Below are 27,637 nucleotides of genomic sequence, written 5' to 3'. Positions count from 1 at the left end.
TCACCTCTTCCTTGAAACGCAAACCATATTTTCCACTCGGAAGAATCAAAATCGACCCGTTAATGTCTCTTGCCCTCAAGCTGTCACTCATCTCTGTAGCTCTACAGCAAGAAGTCTTTCAGTCTCAGTGCTGGCCCCAGCCATTATAAATGGGCCATTTTTAACATCCATTAATGGCCCCATTATAATTCAACAGTGAAATGCAACTAATTAAATTGTCATGTGATGGCTGGACTCAAGTCATTTTAACTAGTCAACTGAAAAGGAAAAAATTGTGTCATTGAGTATTAGTTTGTAGATGGGTAGTCCCGTGTGGCTCAGTTGGTAGAGCATGATGCTTGCAACGCCAAGGTTGTGGGTTTGATCCCCATGGGGGACTATGACAACGTAGGCACTCAATATTGTAAGTTGCTCTGGATCAGTGTCTGCTAAATGACTAAAATAATTTGTGAATGATTTAAATGTTTAATCAAATGTATTTATAAAAGCCCTTCTTATATCAGCTGATATCTCAAAGTGCTGTACAGAAACCCAGCCTAAAACCCCAAACAGCAAGCAATGTCTCACATAATAGGCTTATGTGAGAGATGCAGTTAATTAGAAGGCTTGGCACAATGTTGCCATCCAGTGGTAGCTGTTCAATAACTTCCAATCAACCACATGACAATCATCTTTTTCCTAGATTCTGTTTAATGTTCCTCAGTCTAAACAAAACTTGCTCCACAATCAAGAAAATGTGTATATAATAAACATCTATGAAACAAACAAGCCCTCACAGTGTTGGCAGGTCTAGTCAAATTAAACATGTCAAACCAATTTATCCTTAAGGCAAAGAAAATAAAACATTTAAAACATTCTTACCAGCCATTTCTAAACAAAAAAACTTTGAATTACAACTCAATTCAGTTTATACTGATACAGGAGGGTAAAAAAAAAGAAAAAAAAAGACTCACTATAACAGTGTGCAGCCACCAGCACCAACTGAATTACTTTCACAATCATATCTATGTATGTATAACATGCATGTATGTTAGGTATATTTGGCTTCTTTTAGACAGACAGCCCATTCTGACCCCCCACACTAACTGGTCTTTTGACCAATCAGATCTGAAACATATCGGATTGTGGAAAACATTCAGAATTTGGCTGCCTGGCGAAAGCCTAAGTTAACAGAATTTTCTTGAGGGAAAATCATTTGGGATCAGCAGTACGTTCTGCAAACAGACAAATCATATCCATTTTAGTGGTAGAGTGGCCTCACCAGTCTCTCCACTTTCACAAAAGGACTCAGAGGGGGAAAAAATGGAAACACCAAACTTCCAAACAACCATTTCAAAAGCAAGAGTTAGCCTCGTTTAAAAAAAAAACTTTTATCCATTCATATTTGATAACAAGGTGGTAGTATTTCTGCTTATTTAAACCACAGGCTTTAATATACATTTATCTATATACACTTACATTAGAAAGCAGTAGCACTGTCAAGTACATCAGTTTCAGGCCAGGTTAAATGGTTCTCTGGTAATACAGTATTACGTAAATAACTAAAAGAAACGGGGCAATGTGGAAGGTATAAAGAGAACTCGAAAATAAGTTGAAATTGTAGGGTACTAGCTATAAGTAAGCACCATCTGTATATAGCTTTTCATCTTTATCTAAAGAGTGTGCGTTCACAAGACTCGAAACCATAAAATAAAAACTAAGACCTACGATGCTGTTGCGAGATGAAAATGGGACACTACGTATTTATTTGGACAGTGAAGCAACATTTCCCCCCCCCACATTCGGCTCTATACTGCAGCATCTTTATTTGAGATTTAAATGTTTTATACGGTGACTAAAGAATGTCACCATTAATTGGAAAGTACTTCCATACAATTCTGTTATGTTTTGAAATTAATTAATCAAGATAGTATCCACATTAATGTAGAGGTGTTCAGAAACGTGACTACTTTAACACACAAGTGAATTTATCCAAATATTTATGACATCTTCAAAATGTTTGGTGTTCATTTAAAAAAAAAAAGAAGCTCAAAATTAAAAAATTTTTTAAAAAGAGACATTCTGTACCGTCGCCTCGTATGAAACATTTGATCTCAAATCCAAAATGCTGGAGTAGAGGGACATTCAAAGTTTTGCTCCACTGTTCAAATAAATACGTAGGGGAGTGTAAATGTTAGCTAGAAAATGAGCAGGATTGTGGTGGGTGGGACAAACAGCTCTAGCTAACCCATATAAATGACCAACTATCCCAGTTAGATTCTCTCCATAATACTCACATGACACATTTAAGCCAGTCCTAAACATTTGTTCGAGCTTAAAAACACATATTTTGCATGAATATACCTACAGTTGAACGACAGATTGTTAGAAGGAACAAATATCTACGAATGTCATTGGTGTCGGGTGTCACGTAATGTTTACAGAGGAGTTGTTATTGAGGGCTTTCGTTAACGGTTTTATATGGTTACGTTTTATAGGGTTTTTAAGACCGCACTCCCCTTAGAGGCAAAACACTGGTAGGTGAACCAAAACAACAACCCTTCAGTATTGTGGCACCTGAACACACGGCGGATAACATCAAAAATAAAAATAACTAATCCGCTCCACATGTGGTGCTGGTCCTCGATTGCAGACTCCGTCTCCATGTCTATCGCTCTCTTCCAACTGGCGTAGCCATTCGGAACGCCGTGCTAGGATCTGACCTCCTGACTGGCCTTCCCACTCCGGTCCTGGAGAAAAGGGAAAATAGCAGAAATGGGACGCGAGCTTTGGCTTAGGCTGGAAGGAGGAGAAAATAATGCATGGTTCAGCAATACAATTAAGCTCACTTCAGGAAACAGCAGAGGGAGCAGCCCACCGATCCACATCGATGGGACCGCAGAGGAGAAGGTGGAAAGCGTCAAGTTCATCAAGGAGGCTAAATAAATTTGGCTTTACACCTAAAACTTTTACAGATGCACAATTGAGAGCATCTGTCGGGCTGTATCACCGCCTGGTACGGCAACTGCACTGCCCATTACCGCAAAGCGCTCCAGAGGGTGGTGCAGTCTGCCCAACTCATTACCGGGGGCAAGCATCCCACCCTCCTAGACATCTACAGCACCAGATGCCACAGGAAGACCAAAAAGATCATCAAGGACATCAACCACCCGAGCCACTGCCTGTTCACCCAGCTATCATCCAGAAGGCGAGGTCAGTACAGGTGCATCAACGCTGGGACCGAGAGACTGAAAAACAGCTTCTATCACTAGCCCATCAGAGGCGGCTGCCTACAGACATAGATTAGGAATCACTGGCCACTTTAATAATGTTTCCATACCTATAGCATTACTCATCACCCATCTCATACGTATATAATGTATTCTATACCACTATCTTAGTCCAATGCCGCTCTGACATATGTATCCATTCCTTACTTAGATGTACGTGTATATGTTGTGAAACTTAAATATTACTTGTTAAATGTCACTGCACTGTCGGAGCTAGAAGCACAAGCCTTTCACCTTTAGTAACATCTGCTAAACACGTATGTGACCAATACATTTGATTTGAAAAGTCTTGAGACAGTCATGCAGCTAGGTGTTAGGCATTCATTTGTTTGAAGGTTACCTCTGCACCAAAGCATTTCTCTGGTGGGATTTTGAATCGCCTCTTTGTAGAGAGTGTGTGTGTGTGTGTGTGTGTGTGTGTGTGTGCCCACTCACATCTCAAAAAGAGACATCAGTTTGAAGACAGTATTATTGCCTGGGGGCTTTTAGGAGGAGCTCTAGGGGATTTGAGGAGCTCGTCTGTCAGAACGAACTGGAGAGCAGAGTTCTGAAACACACATTCAGCTGCTTTACTCCGACTCAGAGCCACTGGTCTTACTTCACATGTGTCCAAGGCAAAAAAACACTGTTTGATTTAGACACGGTGCCTACTTTTGAACGAGAGCTCAAAAAACAAAATGAGGGAAGCAAGCACCTTTATGGCAACGTTATGACTTGACCTACAGCAACAGTCTCTGGGATAGGCCTATTCTGTCATCCTCCCCCATCCAACTCTCCAAAACACATTTTCAACATGATCAAAATATTTTAATAACATAACCTTCCCTTTCGTCCTACTCTCACATCGACTCATTCAGTCAGGACTGAGGCAGGTCGATGTCTTGGCGTTTTGATTGGGTGAGTGGGTGAGAGAGGGAAGACTTACCGGTTGTTGGGTCGCTGGGGGTTTGGGGCTCACTCCGGGCCGTACCCTACATCTGGTGGGGGAGGTTTGACGGTGACGGGCTGGGAGGAGCGCCGGGGAGGTGAGGGTTTGGGCTGGGCTTGCTGCTGCATTGGATCGTAGTACGTCACCCCACCGTACACCTGCGACTGGCCGTACACCTGCGACTGGGCCTGAGGGGAGAGGAGGTTACACGGTTTATGCATGTGTGTAAATACACATTCCTAAATGTTAAGGGTGGAGTCGAATAACTTCGAAATACGTATTGAATTGCAGAGCTGTCAGCATATTGCAACAGTAATGTGTTGCATTGGGTACAATATATAGCAACATTTGACATGCTGATGTGGTAGCTATGGTGTCTTGAGGGCAGAGGTCTCACCGGCGGGTTGTACATGGGGGGCAGGGTGGCTCCTGCCGGGTAGGGGTAGTTGGTGTTCCCAAAGGTCATGACACCTGGCGGAGGGTAGAAGGGCGGGGCCAGCAGCTGCTGTGGAGGGGGCTGCCCAGGGGACATGGAGACGGGGGGAGCAGCGTAGAGAGCCGGGTTGGGCATGGGGCCACTCGACTGGTGGGGGTGTAGACCTGAGGGGGAGACGGGAGGGGTTCGTGGGTGTGACCAGACAGACTGAGGCCCATAAAGTAGCCAACACCATACCAGCATTTCTGGTCAGGAGTGGGGCCGTTTAAATGGAGAAAAAACAACAACCCTGAAGCGAAAAACTTGTGTTAACCCCCCCCAATTAAAATCACAGTGCAGTTAGTTATCACAAAATGAAGGTCCCGATCATCATCAAATGGAAAAATAAACATACCTAAAGCAACAATGCTGTAACGTTAGGAGACATTATTTTCAAATAATATAAAGCACTTTGCACATCTTCCTTGTTAACAGTTGGAAAAATGGCAGAGAGAGACAGGGAAGCGACAGTCCTGTATGGCAATACTTAGAGATGTTCAATTAGGTAGTGAAATGCAAACACAGTACAGGTGCAATGCTAAAAGGGAGGCACCGTGAGACCCGAAACATTGCTGGCAGCAGCTCAGGACCCTAAACAAGAGACACGGGATCTTCACAAGAAAGAAGTGCGATAAGGGATGGATAAAATAACAGCCCTGATTACAGAAACTGCAGTTAATATGCAGCCATTGCAATGGTAGAGGATATCAGCTTCAATGCCCTGATGCTACATCTAGAACCAAACTACAAGAAAAAAGAACCGTGATGGCCTGGAAGGAGAAATTATACAATGACTGCTCTGCAAGTACAAAGCGTGAGCTCTCAAACGCCACAGATTGTTGGACTTCTGAACAGGCATCACTGTCACGAGCCATCACATTGATGACAAGTGGGACATTAAGCCCCCTGTACTGACCAGAGCATGGAGGAGAGGCACACAGAGAGCCTACAATCATTGCTGGCAGCCATGACTGGGGTCGATTGAGTGCCACTGCACCCTAGCAGTCATGAATAACCATATCTGCATTGTGAATTCACATGTCATTTTATGATTTTTTTCTTGTCGTTTAAAAAAAGAAAAATTGCACATTTGTCACATCCCTAGTTTGGAGGCACTTGAGGAAACTTTTAATGACGTGAAACACTCATTGAAAAGCACAAAGTTATCAACTAAACGAGTAAGAATAACAATTCATTTGAGTTCAATAAGAGAGCATTTAAGCAATACTATTCCTGAGTTGATTGAACATGTCTTCACGTGCATGGTGATTATACAGAGGTAAGTGAGGTTCAAGAAAGCTTGTCATTGACTTTCCTTTTTGTTGCCAGAGAAGACACAGGCCGAGTTCATATCTATCATCTTAGTTGAGGGTAACTGCTGCCCTCACCACGTCTTCCCTGGGTCCCCTGGCAGCAAGGTGACAGACACTAACCTGGGTGTCCTGGATGGCCTGGGTGGGTGAGGTGCATCTCAGGCTGGACCAGCATACCCTGGGGTGGGAGGGGGGCGGGGCTGTCGCCGTGGGCATAGATTGGTCCTTGGTAAGACACTGCAGGAGGAGACAATATAGCATTTAGACTCATGTAAGCGCTCTACAGTCAGATATATCATTCTACAACCAAACCAAACACACTACATGGTTTGCTGGTCAAACATTTCTAAAGTTGCCTCCCCCTTGCTGCTATGCCTCCACTCTCCTGGGTAGGCTTTCCACTAGATGTTGGAACACCGGGGACTTGGTTCCATTCATCCACAAGAGCATTAGTGAGGTCAGGCACAGATGTTGGGCGATTAGGCCTGGCTCGCAGTCGGGGTTGAGGTCAGGGCTTTGTGCAGGCAAGTCAAGTTCTTCCACCATGATCTCGACAAACCATTTCTGTACAGACCTCGCTTTGTGCACAGGGGCACTGTCATGCTGAAACAGGAAAGGGCCTTCCCCTAACTGTTGCCGCAAAGTTGGAAACACAGAATCATCTAGATAGCGTTAAGATTCCCCTTCACCCGAACCATGAAAAACAGCCCCAGACCATTATTCCTCCACCAAACCTCACAGTCGGCACTATGCATTGGGGCAGCTAACGTTGTCCTGGCGTCCGCCAAACCAAGATTTGTCCATCAGACAGCACTTCAGGCAATACGATTCCACTTCTCCAGAGTCCAATGGCGGCGAGCTTTACGCCACTCCAGGTGACGCTTGGCATGACGCATGGTTGTTAGATCTTTTATGAAGCTCCCGGCGACAGTTATTGTGCTGACGTTGCTTCCAGAGGCAGTTTGGAACTCAGTAGTGAGTGATGCAACTGAGGAGCGACGATTTATTACACACTTCAGCACTCGGCGGTCCCGTTCTTGTGTGGCCTACCGCTCACGGCTGAGCCATTGTTGCTCCTAGACGCTTTCACGTCACAATAACAACACTTACTGTTGACCGGGGAAGCTCTAGCAGGGCAGGAATTTGACGAACTGACTTGTTGGAAAGGTGGCATCCTATGACGGTGCCACGTTGAAAGTCCCTGAGCTCCTCAATACGGGCCATTCTACTGCCAATGTTTGTCTATGGAGATCGCAAGGCTGTGTGCTCAATTTCATACACCTGTCAGCAACGGGAGTGGCTGAAAAAGCCAAATCCACCAATTTGAAGGGGTGTCCACATACGTTTGTATATATAGTGTATCTGATGTGGCAATCATGTGTTAAACTATAACAAAATAAGCTACATGGTTTATCACAGATACCTGTGTACCCTAACATTTTTAAGACAGCATTCTAACGCAGCTACAACATGTTGTAGTTTAGTACAGATTCTACCAGAGCCTGGCTCTGAGCCTATGGACAAAGAGATACCAGCTAGTGTTGTGTTTTCAGTTGTGCCCTGCCTTCTGGTGGTAGTGTGTGGCACTGACTCACTGGGCTCGTAGTAGTGGCCCTCCATGACCCCTATGTGCATAGGAGGAGCGGGCTCCGGGCTTGGCCTCTGGCGCTGGGACGAGTACCGCTTTGCCCGGTTACCAGCTCCCTGAGATGGAGAGAAAGAGGGTGAGAGCTGACCGAACCACTCAAAATGTCAGGTAAAAAACGCCACACTTCTCCTTGAAGGCAACATAAAACGACAGAAACCCATCTGTACATAAGTCACCACAAGTTGGCCTACTCACCAGCTCTTCTATGTTACTGTATTGTGGAGGTGCTCCACCCATGTGCATAGAGTTAGGGATGCCTGCAAAGAGACAAAGAAAGGGTTGACAACACGCAAGAAAAACATATCCAACTACCTGATCCACTGCTGCGGTTTAGATACACCTTATAAGCTTCAAGTCAAACCAGCTACCAACGTGTATTTCTGACTCAGGTTTCTGTCCTGACAAAATGTGTACTTGAGGCACTTTAAACCTTGGGTGCAAAAAGGACATTTTATTTCCAATGTATTGCATGATAAAAACCTCCCAGGCTCCAGACAGCATGCAAGGACACACCACCACCTGCACTGAGTGGATTAGCTGGCTTAAAAGAGCTACTTGCATTCGCACACTGCCACCCCTCCATTGCTCCACACTGACTAATGGCCTCATTATGTCAATCAGCCTCACTGAATGGTCACTGACCTACTGACTGACTCAGTGCTGCACCAGGGAGCTGCTGCTTAGCTTCACCAGGGCTGCTGGTGCAGTGGTGACTGAGCTGCTTGTAACAGTGCTGCTGGAACTATGAGAGGATGTGTGTCACTCCATATTACTCAAATCATAATAATAATAAAATAAAAAGAGGGGTAGAGCGAGAGAGGTAGAATGGGGTAGAGCGAGGGCAAAAGAGAGAAGGCTCACCCCTCATCTCAGCGCGTAGAAACGAAGTTGGGTTCTGGGCCCAGTTCTGTCCAGCCAGGCTTAGTCTGGCCAGGTCCTGGTCCAGCCCCGTGAGTACCGTCGCCTGGCTACTGTCTCCAGCATCCCCCTGGCTCTGACTGGGGCCCTGCCACGGCTCACTCGCCAGTGCCGAGGAAGACACGGTAGGGGCAGGCTCCTCAAGAGAGGCCTGCTTGTCCAGCTCAGTGGCCCGGGTGCGAGTCCTCCTGGCTAGGGAGTACGACTTCTTCTCCACGGGCCGCTCCGGAGCCGGGGAGGCATCGCGGGTAACCGGGTTGTCTGCCGGAGGAGCAGATCCCCCTCGCTGCTGCTCCTGTCGCCGTGGCGCAGAGTCCCTTTCTCGATCTCCCTTGCCACTGTAGTGGCGATTGTGGTAGACGGACTGAGACGTTGTCACTGTCGTGTTGCGCTCGTCATCCTCCTCGCTGCGGATCTCTTCTACCACTACCGAAGAGCTGCGCTCCGTATGGGCCCCTCTGTTCCCCCGGCCCCTGGGGCCTCGTTCCCCGTCCATGGGCGGTAGGCTCCGGGTCTGGAGGGGCTCGGCCTTGGGGCCTGGCCGTTGAGACTCCTGGTTTCTGTCATTCCTGTACTGGGCCTGGGGGGGGCGGTTGCCCTGGAAGCCCCGGGGTGGGGGGTGGGAGGAGGGCCTGGGGGGGTTGTTGTTGCGCTGGGTGTTGGGGGCTTCTGAGGGGGGAGGACCAGACTGCTGCAGGGCCACGGCTAGGGGAGTGCTACGGCTGTTGGGGTTCCCTCCCTGCTGCCAGGAGGTATGGATGGGCCTCTCCCCGTCTCCGTCCCGCCAGCGCTTGTCCCGGACTGGAGAGGTGCTGTGTCTGCAGGGGGAGGAGAGGAGGCTAGTGTGAGGACAAGCTGCTAGTAGACCAGCGGTTGGTAAATGATGGTACACGGGCCAGATTATGTTTGGATTCTTTTATCTTTATAAACACTCCAGGCCACTTTTGAACATCTAAAACGAGGTAGAAAGTATACAGAAACTATAATGGACCTATATATTTTCAAATGATTTATCCTTTTCAGACACGCAAATAGCTTTTGACTAACAAATCGGCCCAGGAAAACTTGCACAACTCTGCTCAATTTTTATATATTTATCTCAAAGTGACCATCAAGCCAAAAATGATTCCCCACTCCTGTAGTCGACTATTGCTGTTATTTGTGAGATGACATTGTAAGGGGATAAATTGTGCCTGTTAATATAAATTGGCACGATAGACGATAATGGTGGTTAGTGTTACAGGCTTTCAGAGACATGGGAATTTCAACACTGGGTTAGTAGAGTTGAGGGACAGTAGAGTTGAGGGACAGTAGAGTTGAGGGACAGTAGAGTTGAGGGTCAGTAGAGTTGAGGGTCAGTAGAGTTGAGGGTCAGTAGTACCTGGGCTTGCGCTGTCTATAGGACCGCTCATTGGAGACACCTCCGTTGCGGATGTCATAGCCGTAGATTGCAACCAGCTCCTCACGTGACTTGGGCGCCTGCTCCTCCTCCCTGAACCTATCGTGTTCCCAGCGACCCTCATCCTTCCACAGCTTCCTGTTACGACCCTTCGGCCTGGAGGACAGGAAGGAAGCAGCAAATATACCAATAAACAGGTTTAGCAATGAAACGACATCCGTCTATTACTAGGAGTCATCCATCCTTTATGTGGTTGTTGTTCACGTTTAGATAGTTTCAGTTGAACGACAAACATTCAATGAATAAAAATGATAAACTTTCCGTTCCCCCTTACCGTTCCTCCTCCTGTGCGTTTCCTCTGACGTCGTGCTCAAAGAACATTCCCTTACGGGGGATATAGGCTGGGTTATTACGATCCTGGTCATCATCCAGCTTCTGGCCTGGTTTAGCACCTTTATTCTCAGAGTCTTCGGTGCTTTCCTGGTTACACGGAGTAGAATTACTCAAAATGATTGACCAAGAGGCCCATATTTGTATGCACTTCTATATATGCATGCATGTATGCATGTATGTATGTATGCATTTTCTTGTCAATTAACCATTTTACCTGTCCATCCCCGCTTTGCCTCTCCCCTGCCAGGTTGCCTTTATCTTCACACTTCACTTCTTTACTCAAACCTTTCTCACCCTCTACCTTCCCCCCTCCTTCCTGCAGCTCCCCTTCTGCAGCAGTGGTGTCGGCAGTAGGACTGGGTTTGGGCCCAGCAGCCGTTGGAGGGACCTCCTCCTCTTCCTCCTCACCTCCCTGAGAGAGACAATACAAGACTTGAGTTAGTTTGCTTCGTGTGTATCATTATCAAGATGCTGTCAGAGATCAATGCAAATATCCTTAGAGTCCTACTTATTCCAGTCAAAAACAGCCATGCATATTGGACAAATTAAACTTCTCATCAGAACCACAGTTGAGACCTCATTAAGAGGATTCCAGTACCATCATGGACATTGCAATGCATGAGTACATCAATTGAAAATGTTTTATTTGTCTGTATCTTGCATCTAGGGTTTGCTACAGTGCAGAAGGTCTGTGTTCTGAAATACCGGTACCTGTATCAATGGTTGAAACCTGCTCATCTCTTCAGTCCATCCAGGATTTCGCTGCAGCAATTCTGACATTTCACATGGCAACATGTGAGGATTTTGTCCAATTTGTTACAAAAATTCACTGACGAGGGAAAAGTCTGTTGATGTGTGCTTAACTGGACCATATTATGCAGTACATTTGCAGTGATTGGTTGAAATTGTAAGCTCTCTTTTTTTTGTGTGGTGATCGGTATGCGATAATTTGACTGTTTTATGAGGTAATAGTGCAGGATTGGTCAAATTTGCAAGACCTCACACAATATACTGGGAATTGTTGATTTAGCAACAAAAACAATATGGGTTGCAGAACAGCTACATCCTGAAGGGACTCTTGTTTCATGGTTGATTTAATTTTTTTGTCTCAAATACTTTGGAAGTTAGATACATCATGATCTTTCCAATCCACTAGTTGGGCTATTCTGTTGGGAGGAGGAGGAACCTTGGGGTAGCCTCGTGAAGCCTGCATTACTGAAATTCAAAAAAAAAATCTGGTTCATCAAATACTATGTTGCCCAAGTGTCCATGCAAATAAAACACATAAAATGACATTAACATTTTACCCTACAGCATAACTCTGTTCAGCAGTGGCAACTCACCTCTGAATGTGAGGCATTCTCCTCAGGATCTGCACTTTCATAGTCAGAAAGGACAGCTGCAAAAACAAACATTCAAATGTGTCTGAAACAAGTACATCAACTGTTTAACAGTGGTGTGATCCAAATGGGAAATGCTTCAGATGTGTGCGTCATTCTAGATAGGCCATTGGATTGCGTCACCAAACACTGACTCACCTTCTCCTACGCCATCTTCACTTTCCTGTTAAGAAAGGATAACACTAGTCAAACAATGTGAATGAATTGACAACAAATAACAGTATGTAGCCTACACACCGTCACGCATACACGATACCAACCCGTACACCAATTATTTAGTAGCGGAGTGGGGGGGGGGTCTGTGTCACTAGGAATGTATCCTCAATTCACTAGCATACTGGTATTCGGATGACTGACATGCCCAGAGTAAACTGCCTGTTACTCAGGCCCAGAAGCTAGGATATGCATATACTTGGTAGCATTAGATATAAAACACTCAGAAGTTCCTAAAACTGTTAAAATGTCAGTGAGTATAACAGAACTGATATGGCAGGCAAAAACCAAAGGAAAATCCATCCTGATTTTTTTTTTTTTTTTTTACAGCACAGGCCATTTCAGTGCTTGCCTATGGGAAATAAAATTGATAGGACCCAGATTGCAGTTCCTATGGCTTCCACTAGATGTCAGTCTTTAGAAAGGGTTTCACGCTTGTTTTTTGAAAAATGAATAAGTAGTTGGAAGAACCACAAGGTGTCTCATTAGAAAAGTTTTGTTGACGCGCAAATTAAATATAGTTTATTTAGATATTAGAGTCCCTGAGGATTAATTAGAAACATCGTTTGACTTGTTTGGACGGACTTTAGTGGTAACATTTTGGATTTGTTTGTATGCCTGTTGAAAGAGTGGATTACTGAGATCATTGGCTCCAACTAAACTGACCTTTTTGGATATAAAAGGACTTTATCGAACAAAACGACCATTCATTGTGTAGCTGGGACCCTTGGGATTGCAAACAGAGGAAAATCTTCAAAAAGGTAAACGATTTATTTAATCGATATGTAAGATTTTCAACCAGCACAGGCGTCACAAAGTATTTGTGTGTGGCCCTGTCCTCAGATAATCACATGGTATGCTTTCGCCGTAAAGCCTTTTTGAAATCTGACAATGCGGTTGGATTAACAATAAATTAAGCTTTTAAATTATACAAAAAAAAATTTGTGTATTTTGAATTTCACGCTCTGCAATTTCACCATATGTTGTCGTAGGTGTCCCGCTAGCGGTTCACGCGCCAAAAGACGTTAAATGACCAAGCCATTCAGAGTGAATTAAATGAGTGAGGGAATTAACTGGAATTATCTTGTCCTATACAGATGTGAAAGCTGACAGTCAAGTTTTTCTATTCACAATCCAGACTACAATAAATGACTTCCTAAACAAAAATCAAATCCAAACCTGGGAAAAAGAGCTATCTTCCTTAGCTAAATGGAGAAATCTAGAAACTGATGAAAGAACGAGATCATGCTCTAAAAACAGCCCTGAAGTCCAAATTAGCCCTCACCCGCCAATCCAACAGGTCCCAGACGTGCTCAATGGGATTGAGATCCGGGCTCTTCACTGGCCATGGCAGAACACTGACATTCCTGTCTTGCAGGAAATCACACACAGAACGAGCAGTATAGCTGGTGGCATTGTCATGCTGGAGAGTCATGTAAGGATGAGCCTGCAGGAAGGGTACCACATGAGGGAGGATGTCTTCCCAGTAACACACAGCGTTGAGATTGCCTGCAATGACAACAAGCTCAGTCCGATGATACTGTGACACTCCTACCCAGACCATGACGGACCCTCCTCCTCCAAATCGATCCTGCTCTAGAGTACAGGCCTCGGTGTAACGGTCATTCCTTCGACGATAAATGCGAATCCGACCATTGCCCCTGGTGAGACAAAACCGCGACTCGTCAGTGAAGAGCACCTTTTGCCAATCCTGTCTGGTCCAGCGACGGTGGGTTTGTGCCCATAGGCAACGTTGTTGCCGGTGATGTCTGGTGAGAACTTGCCTTTCAACAGGCCTACAAGCCCTCAGTCCAGCCTCTCTCAGCCTATTGCTGACAGTCTGAGCACTGATGGTGGGATTGGGCGTTCCTGGTGTAACTTGGGCAGTTGTTGTTGCCATCCTGTACCTGTCCCGCAGGTGTGATGTTCGGATGTACCGATCCTGTGCAGGTGTTGTTACACGTGGTCTGCCACTGCGAGGATAATCAGCTGCCCATCCTGTCTCCCTGTAGCGCTGTCTTATGCGTCTCACAGTACGGACATTGCAATTTATTGCCCTGACCACATCTGCAGTCCTCAAGACTCCTTGTAACATGCCCAAGGCACGTTCATGCAGATGAACAGGGACCCTGGGCATCTTTATTTTGGTGTTTTTCAGAGTCAGTAGAAAGGCCTTTTAGTGGCCTAAGTTTTCATAACTTTGACCCTAATTGCCTACCGTCTAAGCCAGGGGTGTCAAACATACGGCCCGCGGGCCGGAACCGGCCCCCAAGGAGGTTCGATCAGGCCCGCAGGATAATTTGAAAGTGGAAAAAAATGCATAAAAGACATGGAATTAATATTTTTAATTCGCTGCAATTCATGGATTATCCGCTAAGGGGCGCACTCTTTCCATCAGAGTAGAAGACAAGCCGCATCACTGAGACAGACTGAAAACAGCAGACGGTATCAATGCGCCATCTGCTGCTTGTTACGACGTTGTTAATACCTTGGTCTCTACCTCTCCGCTACACCCTCATTAGCCAAAATGTCATTATCCAAACGGAGAAAAGTAGATAAGGAGTGTAGAATTTTCAAAGAAAAATGGACCACGTCCTATTTATTTACAGAGATGCACGGAAAACCTTCGTGCTTGGTGTGTTTGCAACAAGTTTCGGTATTGAAGGAATATAATATTCGACGCCACTACGAGACTCATCACAGCGAAAAATATGACGGCTTGCAAGGACAACTGAGAAGAGATAAGATTAACGAATTGCTGGCGGGTCTGAGGAAACAGCAGTCAACTTTCATCCAGAGCCGAGAAGTCAGTGAAGCAGCGGTAAAAGCCAGCTACCTAATTGCTAGCGAAATAGCATTAGCATCGAAGCCGTATTCGAAGCCGCAAATTTGCCTCTGTAGGTCTGGACAGATTTTATCAGTATCTACTACCAGGGTACCCCAAATTAACAGCCCTGGCTGCTAAAATTTTGTGCATGTTTGGGACAACCTACCTTTGTGAACACATTTTCTCAGTGATGAATATCAATAAAACAAAAATGCGTTCAAGGCTCACAAACAAGCACTTAAATGACATTCTAAAAGTGACAGCTAGTCAGGACATGACACCTGGTGTTGATGCACTTGTACAGGCCAAAAGATGCCAAGTTTCAGGAACAAATACAAGTCCAGACTAGACTAACACCTTTAAAATGCTGCCTTAGATACTGTTTGCATTGAAAGAATACAGCTCTGTGAAGATGAATCCTTACTGTGGTGATTTAAAAAATGTGCACTTTAATGTTAGTCAGCAGCTTCAAAACAAAAGTTGTGTGATGGAATTCTACTGTTCATACAACTCCATAAATTTTCAATTTCGTGGAGCAGTGTAGCAGAGTATGGTATAATTTTAATGGTCCGGCCCACTTGACATCTCCCTAGGCCGTATGTGGCCCACGATGCGAAATGAGTTTGACACCCCTGGTCTAAGCTGTTAGTGTCTTAACGACCATTCCACCGGTGCATGCTCACTAATAGTTTATGATTCATTGAACAAGCATGGGAAACAGTGTTTATATCCTTTACAATGAAGATCTGTTAAGTTATTTGGATTTTTACAAACTATCTTTGAAAGACAGGGTCCTGAAAAAGGGACATTTCTCATTTTGCTGAGTTTAGGTTAACCCCGTTGAGAAATAAGGTGATGAAAGAAATCACAGGCCAAGGCAAACTTTTTTATAAAAATAACTGGTGAAGCAAAGGGAAATTCTAAATTCATCTGGGCGAATCTAAAAAAAAAAATAGCAGGGAAAAACCATAGTAATGCTGCAAAAAGACTAGAAATCAATGTGAATGAGTCTAACACAGGATGGAGTAGAAATAGCAACAGCCTTCAATTCCTACTTTGTTGACTATGTCAAGGTACTGACACAGAGCCCCTCCACCGGTTTCTTAAGGGGTCAGCGCTAATGAATGACACTGAACCGGTCTTCAGAGGTGTCAGAGGTGAACAAGGTGATTAGCTCACTAAAGAACTAAAGCAAAATATGTGTTTGGGCTGGACTCTACCTTTCTTAAACTACACAGTCACTCATTAGTCCCATTACTAAGGTCACCAACATCTATTGGTCAGGGGGTGTTTCCAAGGGCCTGAAAGTTGGCTATGATAACAGCCATCTAAATCAGGTGACCATGTTGACATGAGTAACTACAGGCCTATTAGTGTACTACTTGTGGTGTTGATGGTTGCTGAAAAGTGTGTAGCAGAGAAACTGATTGCCCACAACAACAGTCCCATCACATTACACTCCATGAAGTTTGGCTTCAGAGCAAAACACTCCACAAAAACAGCCAACTGCTTTCTTCTGGAAAATGTGAAGTCCAAGATGGACAAAGGGGTGTTGTTGGGGGCTGTATTTCTTGACCTAAGGAAAGCTTTTGATATGGTTAACCATGAGGTTCTCACCACAAAACTGTCCAAGTTCAACTTTCCCCCCCGATAACTCGAGATGGATGAAATCATACCGTGAAGGCAGAACTCAGCGTGTCAGAGTGAACAATGGGCTGTCGCCCACTCTCAGCTATGATGTGGGGGTGCCCCAAGGGTCAATACTGGGGCCCCTCCTGTTCAACCTGTACATTAATGATCTGCCTGTACTGGGTCTTAAGTTCAAATGTATGCAGATGATACAGTGATATATGTGCATGCAACGAGCAAACAAGCTGCACAAGAACTCACTAGTGTAATGGTCCAGGTTACAAAGCGTCTCAGCGACTCATGTTTGCATCTCAATTCTAAGAAGAAAAAAAAGTCTGCATGTTCTTCACAATGAGGGCAACAGATGTTACTGTGTCAGGGGAGAAGCTCCAGGTGGAATCCGATTTTAAGTACCTTGGGCTTCATACTTGATTCTGACCTCTTAAAAAGCAGGTGAAAAGGTAACTCGAATAACCAAATTCAACCTAGCTAATTTCCATTCATACAAAATTGTTTGACTGCAGAGGTAGCAAAACTGTACCTTCAAATCTCTGATACTCACACACTTAATATACTGCTTGACTAGTTGGGCCCAAGCTTGCTGTATTAAAACCAATTCAGACGGTCTACAAACAGGCTCTCAAAGTGCTTGATAGAAAGCCCAATAGCCATCATCACTGTTACATCCTCAGAAAGCATGAGCTCCTGAGTTGGAAAAAATATTGTGTAATACACCGACATATGTCTTGTATTCAAGATCCTAGATGGCATTGCCCCCCACTTAGTACTTTTGTTAGACAGAAAACCCAAACCCATGGCAGCAGATCCACAAGGTCTAACATGAGGTATGGTTCCCTTAAGGAAAAGCAGCTTTAGTCAATTGGCTTTCTCCATGAGAGCATCCCATGTCTGGAACACACTGCTATCAAAACACACAACTGCCTCATCTATCACACCTTTAACAAAAAAAAACATGAAGACATGGCTAAAGGCCAATCAGACTTGTGAACATAATCCCAAACTGTGTATTGCCACTTTCCATGTTGTCTGTTGCTTGTGAGGTGTGGAAACACTGTTGCTTTAATGCATTTTGTTCTGTTGCTTTTTGTGCTATTGCTCTGTCTGCATGCTATGTGTTGCCTTTCCTATGTTGCTCTGCATGTGCTCACTGCTCATTGATTGTATTGTTATTGTAATTGTTCTTAATAACCTGCCCAGGACCTGCTGTTGAAAATTAGCCGGCTGGCTAAAACCGGCACGGTTACCTAAAAGTTGATTAATGTACACTGTCCCTGTAACAAATTAACTAAAACCACCATTTATTGTGCCAAACATGGATTCCTCACATCACTAGGGATTTAGATAAATATCAATCAACAAGCTTTGTGGTAGTGGCCATTCAAAACCAGAGGGTGAAGTCAAGATTATTACAGGTCAAGAAAAATTACTAGATGAGGCGTGACTGGAGGCAAATATTGTAACGTTATGTAGCTAACGACGTTAATTTGCACATTTTAACTGTCAGATGAAATAACCCAACAACATCAAACCTCCCTGTGGCTTTAGTTAACATTAGCATCTAGCTACTACAGTAGTTAGCAAGTTACTGACATAACGTGCACCAACGTTAGCTAGCTTATAAGCTTAACTAAAACACTGATAGTATAGTAACTAGCTAAATTAAAATATGTTCTTCTTGCTAACCATTAGCCAACGAGTTACCATCGCGGTAAACGTGTTAGCTAGCGTTACCAAACAAAGTAAGCTAGCGCAAACGAGCTGGCTTGTCTAGTTAGTTCACGGTTTGGCCCTTCACACGTTTCCCGGCCAAACATGAGCGAGTTGGTTGATTTATGAGCAACATTAGCTGAACGCAGCAAACGGAAAACATGGGGTTGCGGTTTGGCCTAACCACTGGACAACTATCCGCGCGGTACTGTTCTATTACCATAGCCGACTGACTTGTTGACCCAGCCATTAATTATAGTAGTGAGCAGGCTAACGTTAGCTAGCCAACAAATCAAGTACTATTAAATCGATCGGATTTGCGTCTCGAGAACAAGACACTCACACACTCGGATTCAGCATCGTTTTTCGGCACCACACGAACAGCTGGTGCCTCAACTGGCTCAGGATCCCGTACTCGGGGCTTTGTCGTTGGCGAAAGGGACTTTCCACTTTCCGATCCCGAACCAGATTCATCGTCCTCCTCGCTATCCTGGGACGCGCGCCTCCTTCGCCGTCGCCGGTCCGCCATCTTAGAAATCATATAAAGGAAACCGGAAGAATGCCAGGAATTATGGGTGAATGTTAGTTACGCAATTCCGCCTTAGCCTCCTCGATCTTTTTTTAATCAAGGCATTTCAATCTATCTGGCAAGTTATCGTTTCAATTAGAAAGTGTCGTTAATTGGTTGTTGAAGCATTTTTGAACGATTAAGTCAGTATGATGACACCTATGAACAAAATTATAAATCCCCTAAAATCTGCTCAGAGTTGAATGAATATGAATTATTATCCAGAGACATATTGATATTCACGTTCACTCATACCTAATTCCCATTATGGTCCAGTGCTTTTAAATGAATTGTATCTCCTACATTTATAAAATCAGGCACAGACACCATCCAAAAGAAACAAAGTCATGTTCATAAAAAATTTTTTAATTACAACATCTTGTTTGAAACACAAACCATAAGTGCTGCTGAGGCGCTTTCAACACATCTCACTCCTTATGACCAATGTTTTTTTCCTTTTATCTCCAACAGGTCTCCTTTCTATAGGATGCAACAGCAATCACATACAGATGGGAGACAGAGTCATTCTGCTCTGTTCAAATATGAGGCATGTCAATGTGAATGACAACGTCAAACAGTTTGTAGAACTTTAGCTTCTTTTCTTGGGAAATTTTGTGGGTGAAGTTAGAGGAAAACTGTCCTCAAATGAACCCAGTGGGACTCTAGAGGAGACAAACATCTCTGCTCTTCCTGGATAGTTCACACCAGCCTCAGTCTTCTTCCAAACCAGCCCTACTATGAACAAACAATAGGATCCGCTCTGCCGTCCAGCAACCATGACCAAACTGTGGCACAGTGCATCTTTTGATTTTAGGGGATTGTGGCATGCAATTCCCCCACCCCGTCTGTAGTACTCTCCCAAATAACAAGGCAGACGTTCTCTTAGAGGGGTGCTGCCTGGCACCAATCCAGCCGGTGTCTCCTCTCTTGAACTCAGCTGGAAAGGACAGATTTATTTATTTATTTATTTTCGGCAGGTCCGGTGGGGGGTCTGCTTTTTGGGCACCTCTACTCGACAGCGGCTTCGCTCGTCCAGCCAGGGCAGGTCAAAGATCCTTCAAGGGTGAATAGAGAAACACAGGGGTTTAGTTTAGGAAGCAAGCACTCAGATTGTATTCAAGTGATGTTTGGCTCGGTGTTATTTAAGAACCAGTGCGTATGACTCAACTCACCGTCTTGACAGCTTTGGCAGAGGTCGGCCAAACACCACCACTGGAAGGTGGGGGGTGATCATGAGGGACTCCACTGAGGAGAGAGAAATAACACCTTCATAAGTGATGAGTCCAAGACCCTGCTCAGTATTTCAACTGACTACATTTAATCTCAACAGACATTACTAATGGGATAGTTGCTTGTTGGCCAGATCTAAAAAAATACAATGTTATTGGTCACATACACATATTTAGCAGATTTTATTGCGGGTGTAACGAAATGCTTGTGTTCCTAGCTCCAACAGTGCAGTTGTATCTAAAAATTCAGTGTATAGGTGGGCTTACCATCCTCGGCTTCTGGGTAGAAGGAGAACACTTCTGGCTCACTCTCTTGGATACCCTTCCTCTTGTTCATGCGCTGCTGCAGTCGCTGGAACATCCGCTGCTCACGGATCCGCTGGATGTCCCATCTACGGGAGGTGAATGAAGGAGAGCAACGGCAACAGAAGTTCAAAATAAGGGACACAAAATTAAGAAGAAAGGCAGAAGAGGTATGCTAGAGAAACACACAGACTCAGAGCAAGAGTTGGTCAGACAAGTAAACAGAGCATAGTGAAAACTCTAGCCCTCCCTTACCTCTTCCTTCTCTTCTCATCCAGTTCATGCTTCGAGTGGCGCTTCAGGAAGACATTGTCATCCAGATTCTGTAAGAGAAAACATTTGGTCTTTAGACCTCCTGACCAGGGGTCTAATCTGGACTTCCACCAGCATAGGGTTTCAAACAGAGCAAGACAAGTACCCACCTCAGGGATATCAGATGCCTCCTCCTCTCCCAGGGGCTCCATAAGGTTTTCCTTCCACGAGGGAACTGTGTACAAGAGGGAGAAGGTCATTCCACCACAATTTTACAAATCCTGTTTTGCACACATTTTACAAAAGATAAAGCAACAAAAAGCAATAATGTGGCCTATTCCAAAATACTTAGGCCCAAGTCTCAGCCTTCTTAGGTGCTGTTCATACTTATTTTGCCCGTTTCCCTATTTTTTGGGGATCCAATACAACCACTTCATGACCGTTTGTAACACTCACTGGCCACAGGCTCCTCCTTCTTGGGTGAGGGCTCCCGCGAAGTTGGTGACAGGGGAGGCACATGCCAGCGACACAGGTACATGTCTGTGGTGGACAGGTAGTCTAGTTCCTCAGTGGCGGCCGAGCAGGTCCCAGGAGACCCATCCGAAAACTCTTCCCCGTCCAGAGGCTCCTCTTTGGGAAGAAGCGCCTCGTTGTGTGGGGACTGGGAGGCCTTGGCTTGGGCACGTCGTTTGGCTGCCCTGGGGTCCTGGAAGAGGAAACGCCTATTGGCAAGAACAAAACAAACTTTAGAGGAATTGCGTGAGGGACAATAAGGGGCTTTGCATGAATCTACAGTACATAGATATATCTATCCGTGTATGGATCTAGGACAGGCCTGGGCCCGCGACCTGATTCAACCTGATTCAATGACCTGATTCAACACGGCCCGCGGAATCATGCTCAGATCAAAGAATTTGCGATTAGTAAAGTTTTGAAAAAACGTATTTGTTATTCAAATTAAAAGCCCAATGAATACTTGCCTTTGTGTAATGATTTAACTCCCACCACTTGTTGGACATTTATTTTGAAGGCACATATAAATAACTGCACAAGGACATACATTGACTGACAGGCTGACACACACACCACAGTCACAAATAGTAGCTAGTTAGAAATTGCGCAAACATTAGTAAGATTTAAAAGAAAGGTAGACAATGAATGTAGGATGTTCTAGCAAGAGTGGACATCAAAATACAGTCATGGCCAAATATACATTTTCACAAAGTCTGCATATACTCCAGAATGTTATGAAGAGTGATCAGATGAACTGCAATTAATTGCAAAGTCCCTCTTGGCCATGCAAATGAACTGAATCTCCCCCCCAAAATTCCACTGCATTTCAGCCCTGCCACAAAAGGACCAGCTGACATGTCAGTGATTCTCTCGTTAACACAGGTGTGAGTGTTGACGAGGACAAGGCTGGAGATCACTCTGTCATGCTGAATGAGTTCGAATAACAGACTGGAAGCTTCAAAAGGAGGGTGGTGCTTGAAATCATTGTTCTTCCTCTGTCAAGCATGGTTACCGGCAAGGAAACACATGCAGTCATCATTGATTTGCACAAAAAAGGGCTTCACAGGCAAGGATATTGCTGCCAGTAAGATTGCACCTAAATCAACCAATTATCGGATCATCAAGAACTTCAAGGAGAGCGGTTCAATTGTCGTGAAGAAGGCTTCAGGGCACCCAAGAAAGTCAAGCAAGGACCGTCTCCTAAAGTTAATTCAGCTGCGGGATCACCAGTACAGAGCTTGCTCAGGAATGGCAGCAGGCAGGTGTGAGTGCATCTACACACACAGTGAGGCAAAGACTTTTGTAGGATGGCCTGGTGTCAAGAAGGGCAGCAAAGAAGACACTTCTCTCCAGGAAAAACATCAGAGAGACTGATATTCTGCAAAAGGTACAGGGATGGAACTGCTGAGGACTGGGGTAAAGTCATTTTCTCTGATGAATCCCCTTTCCGATTGTTTGGGGCATCCAGAAAAAATCTTGTTCGGAGAAGGTGAGCGCTACCATCAGTCCTGTGTCATGCCAACAGTAAAGCATCCTGAGACCATTCATGTGTGGGGTTGCTTCTCAGCCAAGGGAGTGGGCTCACTCATAATTATGCTTAAGAACACAGCCATGAATAAAGAATGGTACCAACACATCCTTCAAGAGCAACTTCTCCCAACCATCCAGGAACAGTTTGGTGATGAACAATGCCTTTTCCAGCATGATGGAGCACCTTGCCATAAGGCAAAAGTGATAACTAAGTGGCTCGGGGAACAAAACATTGATATTTTGGGTCCATGGCCAGGAAACTCCCCAGACCTTAATCCCATTGAGAACTTGTGGTCAATCCTCAAGAGGTCGGGTGGACAAACAAAACCCCACAAATTCTGACAAACTCCAAGCATTGATTATGCAAGAATGGGCTGCCATCAGTCAGGATGTGGCCTAGAAGTTAATTGACAGCATGCCAGGGCGGATTGCAGAAGTCTTGAAAAAGAAGGGTCAACACTGCAAATATTGACTCTTTGCATCAACTTCATGTAATTGTCAAAAACCTGACACTTGTGAAATGCTTGTAATTATACTTCAGTATTCCATAGTAACATCTGACAAAAATATCTAAAGACACTGAAGCAGCAAACTTTGGAAATTAATGTGTCATTCTCAACTTTTGACCACGACTGCACTTCTTTGAGGTAAAGGGAAAGCTGTGTGCTTAGTGTGCAAAGAGAGCATCGCTGTCTTGAAAGACTACAATTTGTCCCAACACTTCCAGACAAAGCATGCAGAGAAATATAGGAATGTCTTCTGAGCAGAGGGCAGGTGCATCAAAAGAGTTGCTTTCTCAGTTGCAAAAGCAGTAAGGACTTTTCACAAAACTGCATTCAGCAAACGCTGGAATTGCGAGAGCTAGCTATGCACTGTCCCACAAAATTGCTAAACATACCAAGCCATTCACCGAGGGTGAATTCATTAAAGAATGTTTAAATCGACAAGAAAGAGCTGTTTGAAAATGTTTCCCTGTCAAGACGAACAGTGACACGGCGTGTTGAGGAAATGGCAGAGAATATGAACAGTTGAAAGACAAGGTAAAGGATTTCACCTATTTCTCCTTGGCCCTGGATGAGAGCAGTGATTCACGTGACACGGCGCAGTTGTTGATATTCTAACCAGTCATAACCCCACTTTGAAATTACAGAGGAGCTTCAGTGCAGTCAATGAAGAGCACCACCACATGGAAAGATTTATTGGAGAAGGTTAATAAGTGTGTGGCAAAAGATGGGACTGAGTTTTGAAAAGTTATCCAGTGTGACCACTGATGCTTGCTCAAACTTGACAGGAACAAATGTTGGCCTTTTCAAAAGGATACAAGATCAAGTAGCGGAGTTGAACCCAGATCAGAATGTTTTTCCCTGCATTGCATTATCCATCAGGAGGTGCTCTGTAAATGTATTCTGAAAATGAGCAATGTTGTGGATACAGTCATTAAAGTGGTAAACTTCATATGCGCAAAATCTTAAAACCACAGGCAGTTTGCCTCACTGTTTGAAGACAGAGTCAGGTCATGCAAATCTCTCCTACCACACAAACGTGAGATGGCCAAGTTTGTGGAAGGAGCTTGTAATATGATTCTGGCCCGCAATGGCAAAAATATATTCTAATGTGGCCATCCATGGAAAATAATTGCCCAGGCCTGATCTAGGAAATATATCATATCATGAAGTTAAAAAAATAAAAATATTTTTAAAAAACTGAATGTGGAGCCCTACCGTTTGTGGCCCTTGCCTCCTCTGCCAAAATTCAGCGTTCGGGGTGTATGGCTGCTGTGGCACTCAGACAGCCCCTGCCCCTCTGGTGTCCCTGGCATTGCCGCCTGGTCTTCCTGCAGGCTAGGGATGTGGTTGGGGCACTGGTCACACCCATCTTTCTTACCTAGCTGCAGACGGCGAGCCATGCGCTCGATCCGCGCCATGAGCTGCAGTAGTGAAAAAACGCGTCACATCAGTGGGGCTAAAGTGAGGTTTTTACCCCCTTATGATTTGGCATTTAAATAGTTTGTCTTGAAGGGTAGCCTATTCTCTTCAACACTTGAGATTTACAGTCCATAAGAGTACATCAAAAATATATTGAGGCCAATTTAGTTGACTTCAATAACCTTACACTTCATAGAAACAATGATGTCATAATAGTGCTGCACTGCTATTACATCACAATACCACTGGTGGCATTGTGGAGCTGGTCTAGGTTGGAGGTGAAATACCTACTGCTGGTTATTCTGGAAAATTCAATTTTTCACAAAATATGCTGACCAGGATCGACAATTGAAATGTTATGCATTGTGTTTGCTAGCATACCATTTCCTTCTCAGCTTTGAGGTCATCTATCTCCTTGCTCTTGGACTGGAGCTGCTGTTGCTGTTGTTCAATGAGTTCCAGTTGGAGGAGGAGGATCTGGCGTATGCAGCTGGTCTGTGTAGGGGAGTGACCAGGTCCTTTCCTAATATTCCCTCTTTTGCCATCTGGGCTGTGTTCTGATGACTGTGCCCCCATGATTGATGCAGTAGTTGCCCCTCTGACCTCCCTGCCACACACTGCATCGTCCCAGGGCTGTTTGATAGTGTTGAGCACTGCGAGGTCTGTCTTGCCCATATTGCTGTGTGTCTGTCCTAGTAGTGTCTTGCTCTTGACTGGTGTGGTGCCATCGCCCCCCATTGGTTTGCCCTGGGGAGTTTGGGCTCCAAAGATCACCCAGTTCTCCTCTTGCCCAGACCCAAGCCCAGGGTTCTGTCCAGATCCAGGCCTGCAGGTAATCGGTGCCTGTCCTGGCACCACCTTCGCTTTCCCGTGGAGCTGCTGGCCGCTGCTGTTGTGGATACTGCCCAGCACGTTTGGGACTCCGATGACGTATTCACTTGGCTCCCTCCTCAGGCCAATGAAGGAATCTGGTGTTCCTCCTGCTGGAGCTTTGACCAAATCAATCTTCCCTACTGTGTCTAGCTTATATCCTCCACTTGTGAACACAGTGGATGTCATTGTCGTGGCAACCCCACCACCAGAACCCTTGCCAACCAACGCCCACCAATGTCCTCCTGACAGGGGCGTTGGTGGCACAAAGAGCTTGATCTCACACCGTGGATGCCGTTTCTCCTCAGCAGTGGGCTGTCTAGATGTCCATGCAAGCCTGAAATACAAGGGAGGGATGTCAGATGGGCACACCGTTAATTCAACATAGACAAGGTTATCAGGCATAAACTAACTAAAATCAAATGTTGAAACAGACAGGAATCAGCCACAATGCCCTCTCTTACATCATATATAGCCCAACTAAGGAAGCCACTTTGCTAATAACGTTAGCGTTCTCAATCTCTGGTTGCTACTAACTACAATTTCTGTACGATATTGACACATGAACCAACAAACTGACACAATAACAACAATCGAGCAACCCGGAGATAAACTGACTTGCATCGCAACAATACAGGCATGCCTAGCAGACGAGGTAGTTAACGTTAGCAAGCTTATACAATCATTAAAGAGTTGAGTTTCGTCGGCTACCCAATGATGTGTATAATTGACCTAGCTGGTGTTTGAAGAAAACATTATGCAGGGACTGGCAATTGCTTGGTTACAAGGGAAACAGTTCTAGAATAACAAACGTTACAGCAGAGCTGCAGTCGCTTAGTTGGCCAGCTAACTGGTTAGCCAAGTCCTCCATTTTAGGTCCGCAGCAAAGAGCAAAACAATTGACAGCCACTTTGCCTTCAACTAACCCGGTCTCATTTGACGCCATTTTAACTTTAAACGCTTTACAAAGTTAAGTTTTTCTCTTGAACGTTATAACACATTGTGCTTTACACTTCTCACTAAAGGCCACCTACCTATTTGATATTCTCTGTACTCATTCGAACTCACCTATCGCCTTGATGCCCCTCTTCTCAGGTCGTTTTAAAATAATGATAATGCGCATGCGTTCCTTGTATGCTCGCCTCTGATTGGTCAATTAGCGAGCGGTTGCGCTGAGCTCAAAAGATTTCCCAATAATAAAAATGCCAAGACAAATGCATATTCCTACCTAATTTTTATGATTGTTACAATTTGTTGTAGTTAATATATCTTGTACAATCATGCAACCATGATGAAATTGTTATGGTCGAGAGAGTTCTTGTCATATTTTCTCTATTCACACTGGGATTAGGTGCAACCAATTAGGTGCAACTGGCTCAGTCACCACCAATGATTTATTTTTTATTTTTTATATTGTGGAACAAGTACAGCTATGGCATTTCATCTGCTTACTTGATATTAGTTTGGGCTCTTCTCTATTTGGGGAGAGGACAATTCTGGGCTCCCTAATTCCCTATCTTGTAAGGGAGTTATGTTTATTGAAGATTAGTTGGAGATAAACCATTACATGTTACCACTTTTCTTGTAAATGAGTTAATATCTCAACATATTCTACAGTAGAGACCACAGGCTGTTACATTGGTGTTAGTCACTGTGGATCAATGCTGCTCTTTAACCACAAGAGGGCATACTGAAACGGGTGTCAGTCCCACCCATCACTGTAAAGTAGCATTCAGGTGCAAACACCTGTTTTTAGTAAACTGTTTTTCATAAGCATGCATGGACAGGCCAACTTCAACAGCCAAAAAGTAATAGCCTACTATAATATTTTAACAATAACCTATTAATACAAAGAAACATTCAAAAAGAAAACGGTATGCCTCGTCCTAGGTCGTTTTTCCCGAATAGACTATAGCCTAGGCGTATAATATGGAGATATACAAATCCAAGATTATGTGGCGCTTCTTCCCTCACATGTCTCTCTACCTCTCCTCTGATAAGTGTTTACATTGATGTAGCCTATGACTGGGTGATGCTAAAGTGGTATTTTCTCCACGAAAATAGCAGAGGATCGGCTCCCACTCAAGTATGCCTGATCGCAACAGCGCCCCTGTCACGTGGACAAGCCCGGTGACCATGCATATCCGCTGCAGTGTTTATTAGTGTTGACACTCCTCTCACGCTCTCGGGCTGGCAGACCCGTCTGTTTGAACGTCTGTGCCATCTTACACCCATAACACCGTCCACTGTGCCATAGCGCTCACATGAAGCACCGGGACCCTGAGACAAAATATGCACCTAAGGATT

At 44.7% G+C, this 27,637-nt stretch overlaps 2 protein-coding genes across 5 annotated transcripts; both read right to left on the bottom strand.

The window, feature by feature from the left end:
* Positions 1-670: 670 nt before the first annotated feature.
* Positions 671-18,699, bottom strand: LOC115110185 (protein CASC3-like). 3 transcript variants are annotated; one of them, XM_029635613.2, is made up of 13 exons: positions 18,484-18,699; positions 11,882-11,906; positions 11,687-11,742; positions 10,558-10,755; positions 10,285-10,430; positions 9,933-10,106; positions 8,495-9,369; positions 7,829-7,890; positions 7,581-7,689; positions 6,106-6,222; positions 4,595-4,797; positions 4,195-4,385; positions 671-2,729 (listed from the first exon to the last, which is right to left on the bottom strand). In XM_029635613.2, exons 1-12 carry the CDS (start codon positions 18,679-18,681, stop codon positions 4,224-4,226), a joined length of 2,325 nt encoding a protein of 774 aa, XP_029491473.2. In that variant the 5' UTR covers positions 18,682-18,699; the 3' UTR covers positions 671-2,729; positions 4,195-4,223. The 3 variants fall into 3 exon arrangements, with proteins under 3 accessions (XP_029491473.2, XP_029491475.2, XP_029491474.2); XM_029635615.2 differs by lacking the exons at positions 11,882-11,906; positions 18,484-18,699 and adding an exon at positions 11,055-11,116 and having other exon boundaries at positions 11,687-11,724; XM_029635614.2 differs by lacking the exons at positions 11,687-11,742; positions 11,882-11,906; positions 18,484-18,699 and adding an exon at positions 11,055-11,670.
* Positions 18,700-19,063: 364 nt separating this feature from the next.
* LOC115110184 (male-specific lethal 1-like 1) lies at positions 19,064-26,484 on the bottom strand. 2 transcript variants are annotated; one of them, XM_029635611.2, is made up of 9 exons: positions 26,399-26,484; positions 24,842-25,667; positions 24,257-24,462; positions 20,949-21,214; positions 20,663-20,727; positions 20,496-20,563; positions 20,205-20,329; positions 19,881-19,953; positions 19,064-19,763 (listed from the first exon to the last, which is right to left on the bottom strand). In XM_029635611.2, exons 2-9 carry the CDS (start codon positions 25,517-25,519, stop codon positions 19,673-19,675), a joined length of 1,572 nt encoding a protein of 523 aa, XP_029491471.1. In that variant the 5' UTR covers positions 25,520-25,667; positions 26,399-26,484; the 3' UTR covers positions 19,064-19,672. The 2 variants fall into 2 exon arrangements, with proteins under 2 accessions (XP_029491471.1, XP_029491472.1); XM_029635612.2 differs by having other exon boundaries at positions 26,365-26,451.
* Between the last annotated feature and the right edge of the window lie 1,153 nt (positions 26,485-27,637).

The sequence above is a fragment of the Oncorhynchus nerka genome, linkage group LG26, assembly GCF_034236695.1.
Source record: "Oncorhynchus nerka isolate Pitt River linkage group LG26, Oner_Uvic_2.0, whole genome shotgun sequence".
NCBI classification, from domain to species: Eukaryota; Metazoa; Chordata; class Actinopteri; order Salmoniformes; family Salmonidae; genus Oncorhynchus; species Oncorhynchus nerka.
Note: the sequence above shows the minus strand (reverse complement) of the source record. Positions and strands in the feature narration are given on the sequence as shown.

Coding starts and splice junctions, on each gene's coding strand:
- LOC115110184 (XM_029635611.2), bottom strand. CDS start 25,519: ATGACATCCACTGTGTTCACAAGTGGAGGATATAAGCTAGACACAGTA. Junction 20,728..20,948: donor GAAGGAGGAGCCTGTGGCCA/GTGAGTGTTACA, acceptor TCTTGTACACAG/TTCCCTCGTGGAAGGAAAAC. Junction 19,954..20,204: donor CTACCCAGAAGCCGAGGATG/GTAAGCCCACCT, acceptor CTCTCTCCTCAG/TGGAGTCCCTCATGATCACC.
- LOC115110185 (XM_029635613.2), bottom strand. CDS start 18,681: ATGATTTCTAAGATGGCGGACCGGCGACGGCGAAGGAGGCGCGCGTCC. Junction 10,756..11,686: donor AGAATGCCTCACATTCAGAG/GTGAGTTGCCAC, acceptor TGTCTCTCTCAG/GGAGGTGAGGAGGAAGAGGA. Junction 9,370..9,932: donor TATAGACAGCGCAAGCCCAG/GTACTACTGACC, acceptor CTCCCCCTGCAG/ACACAGCACCTCTCCAGTCC.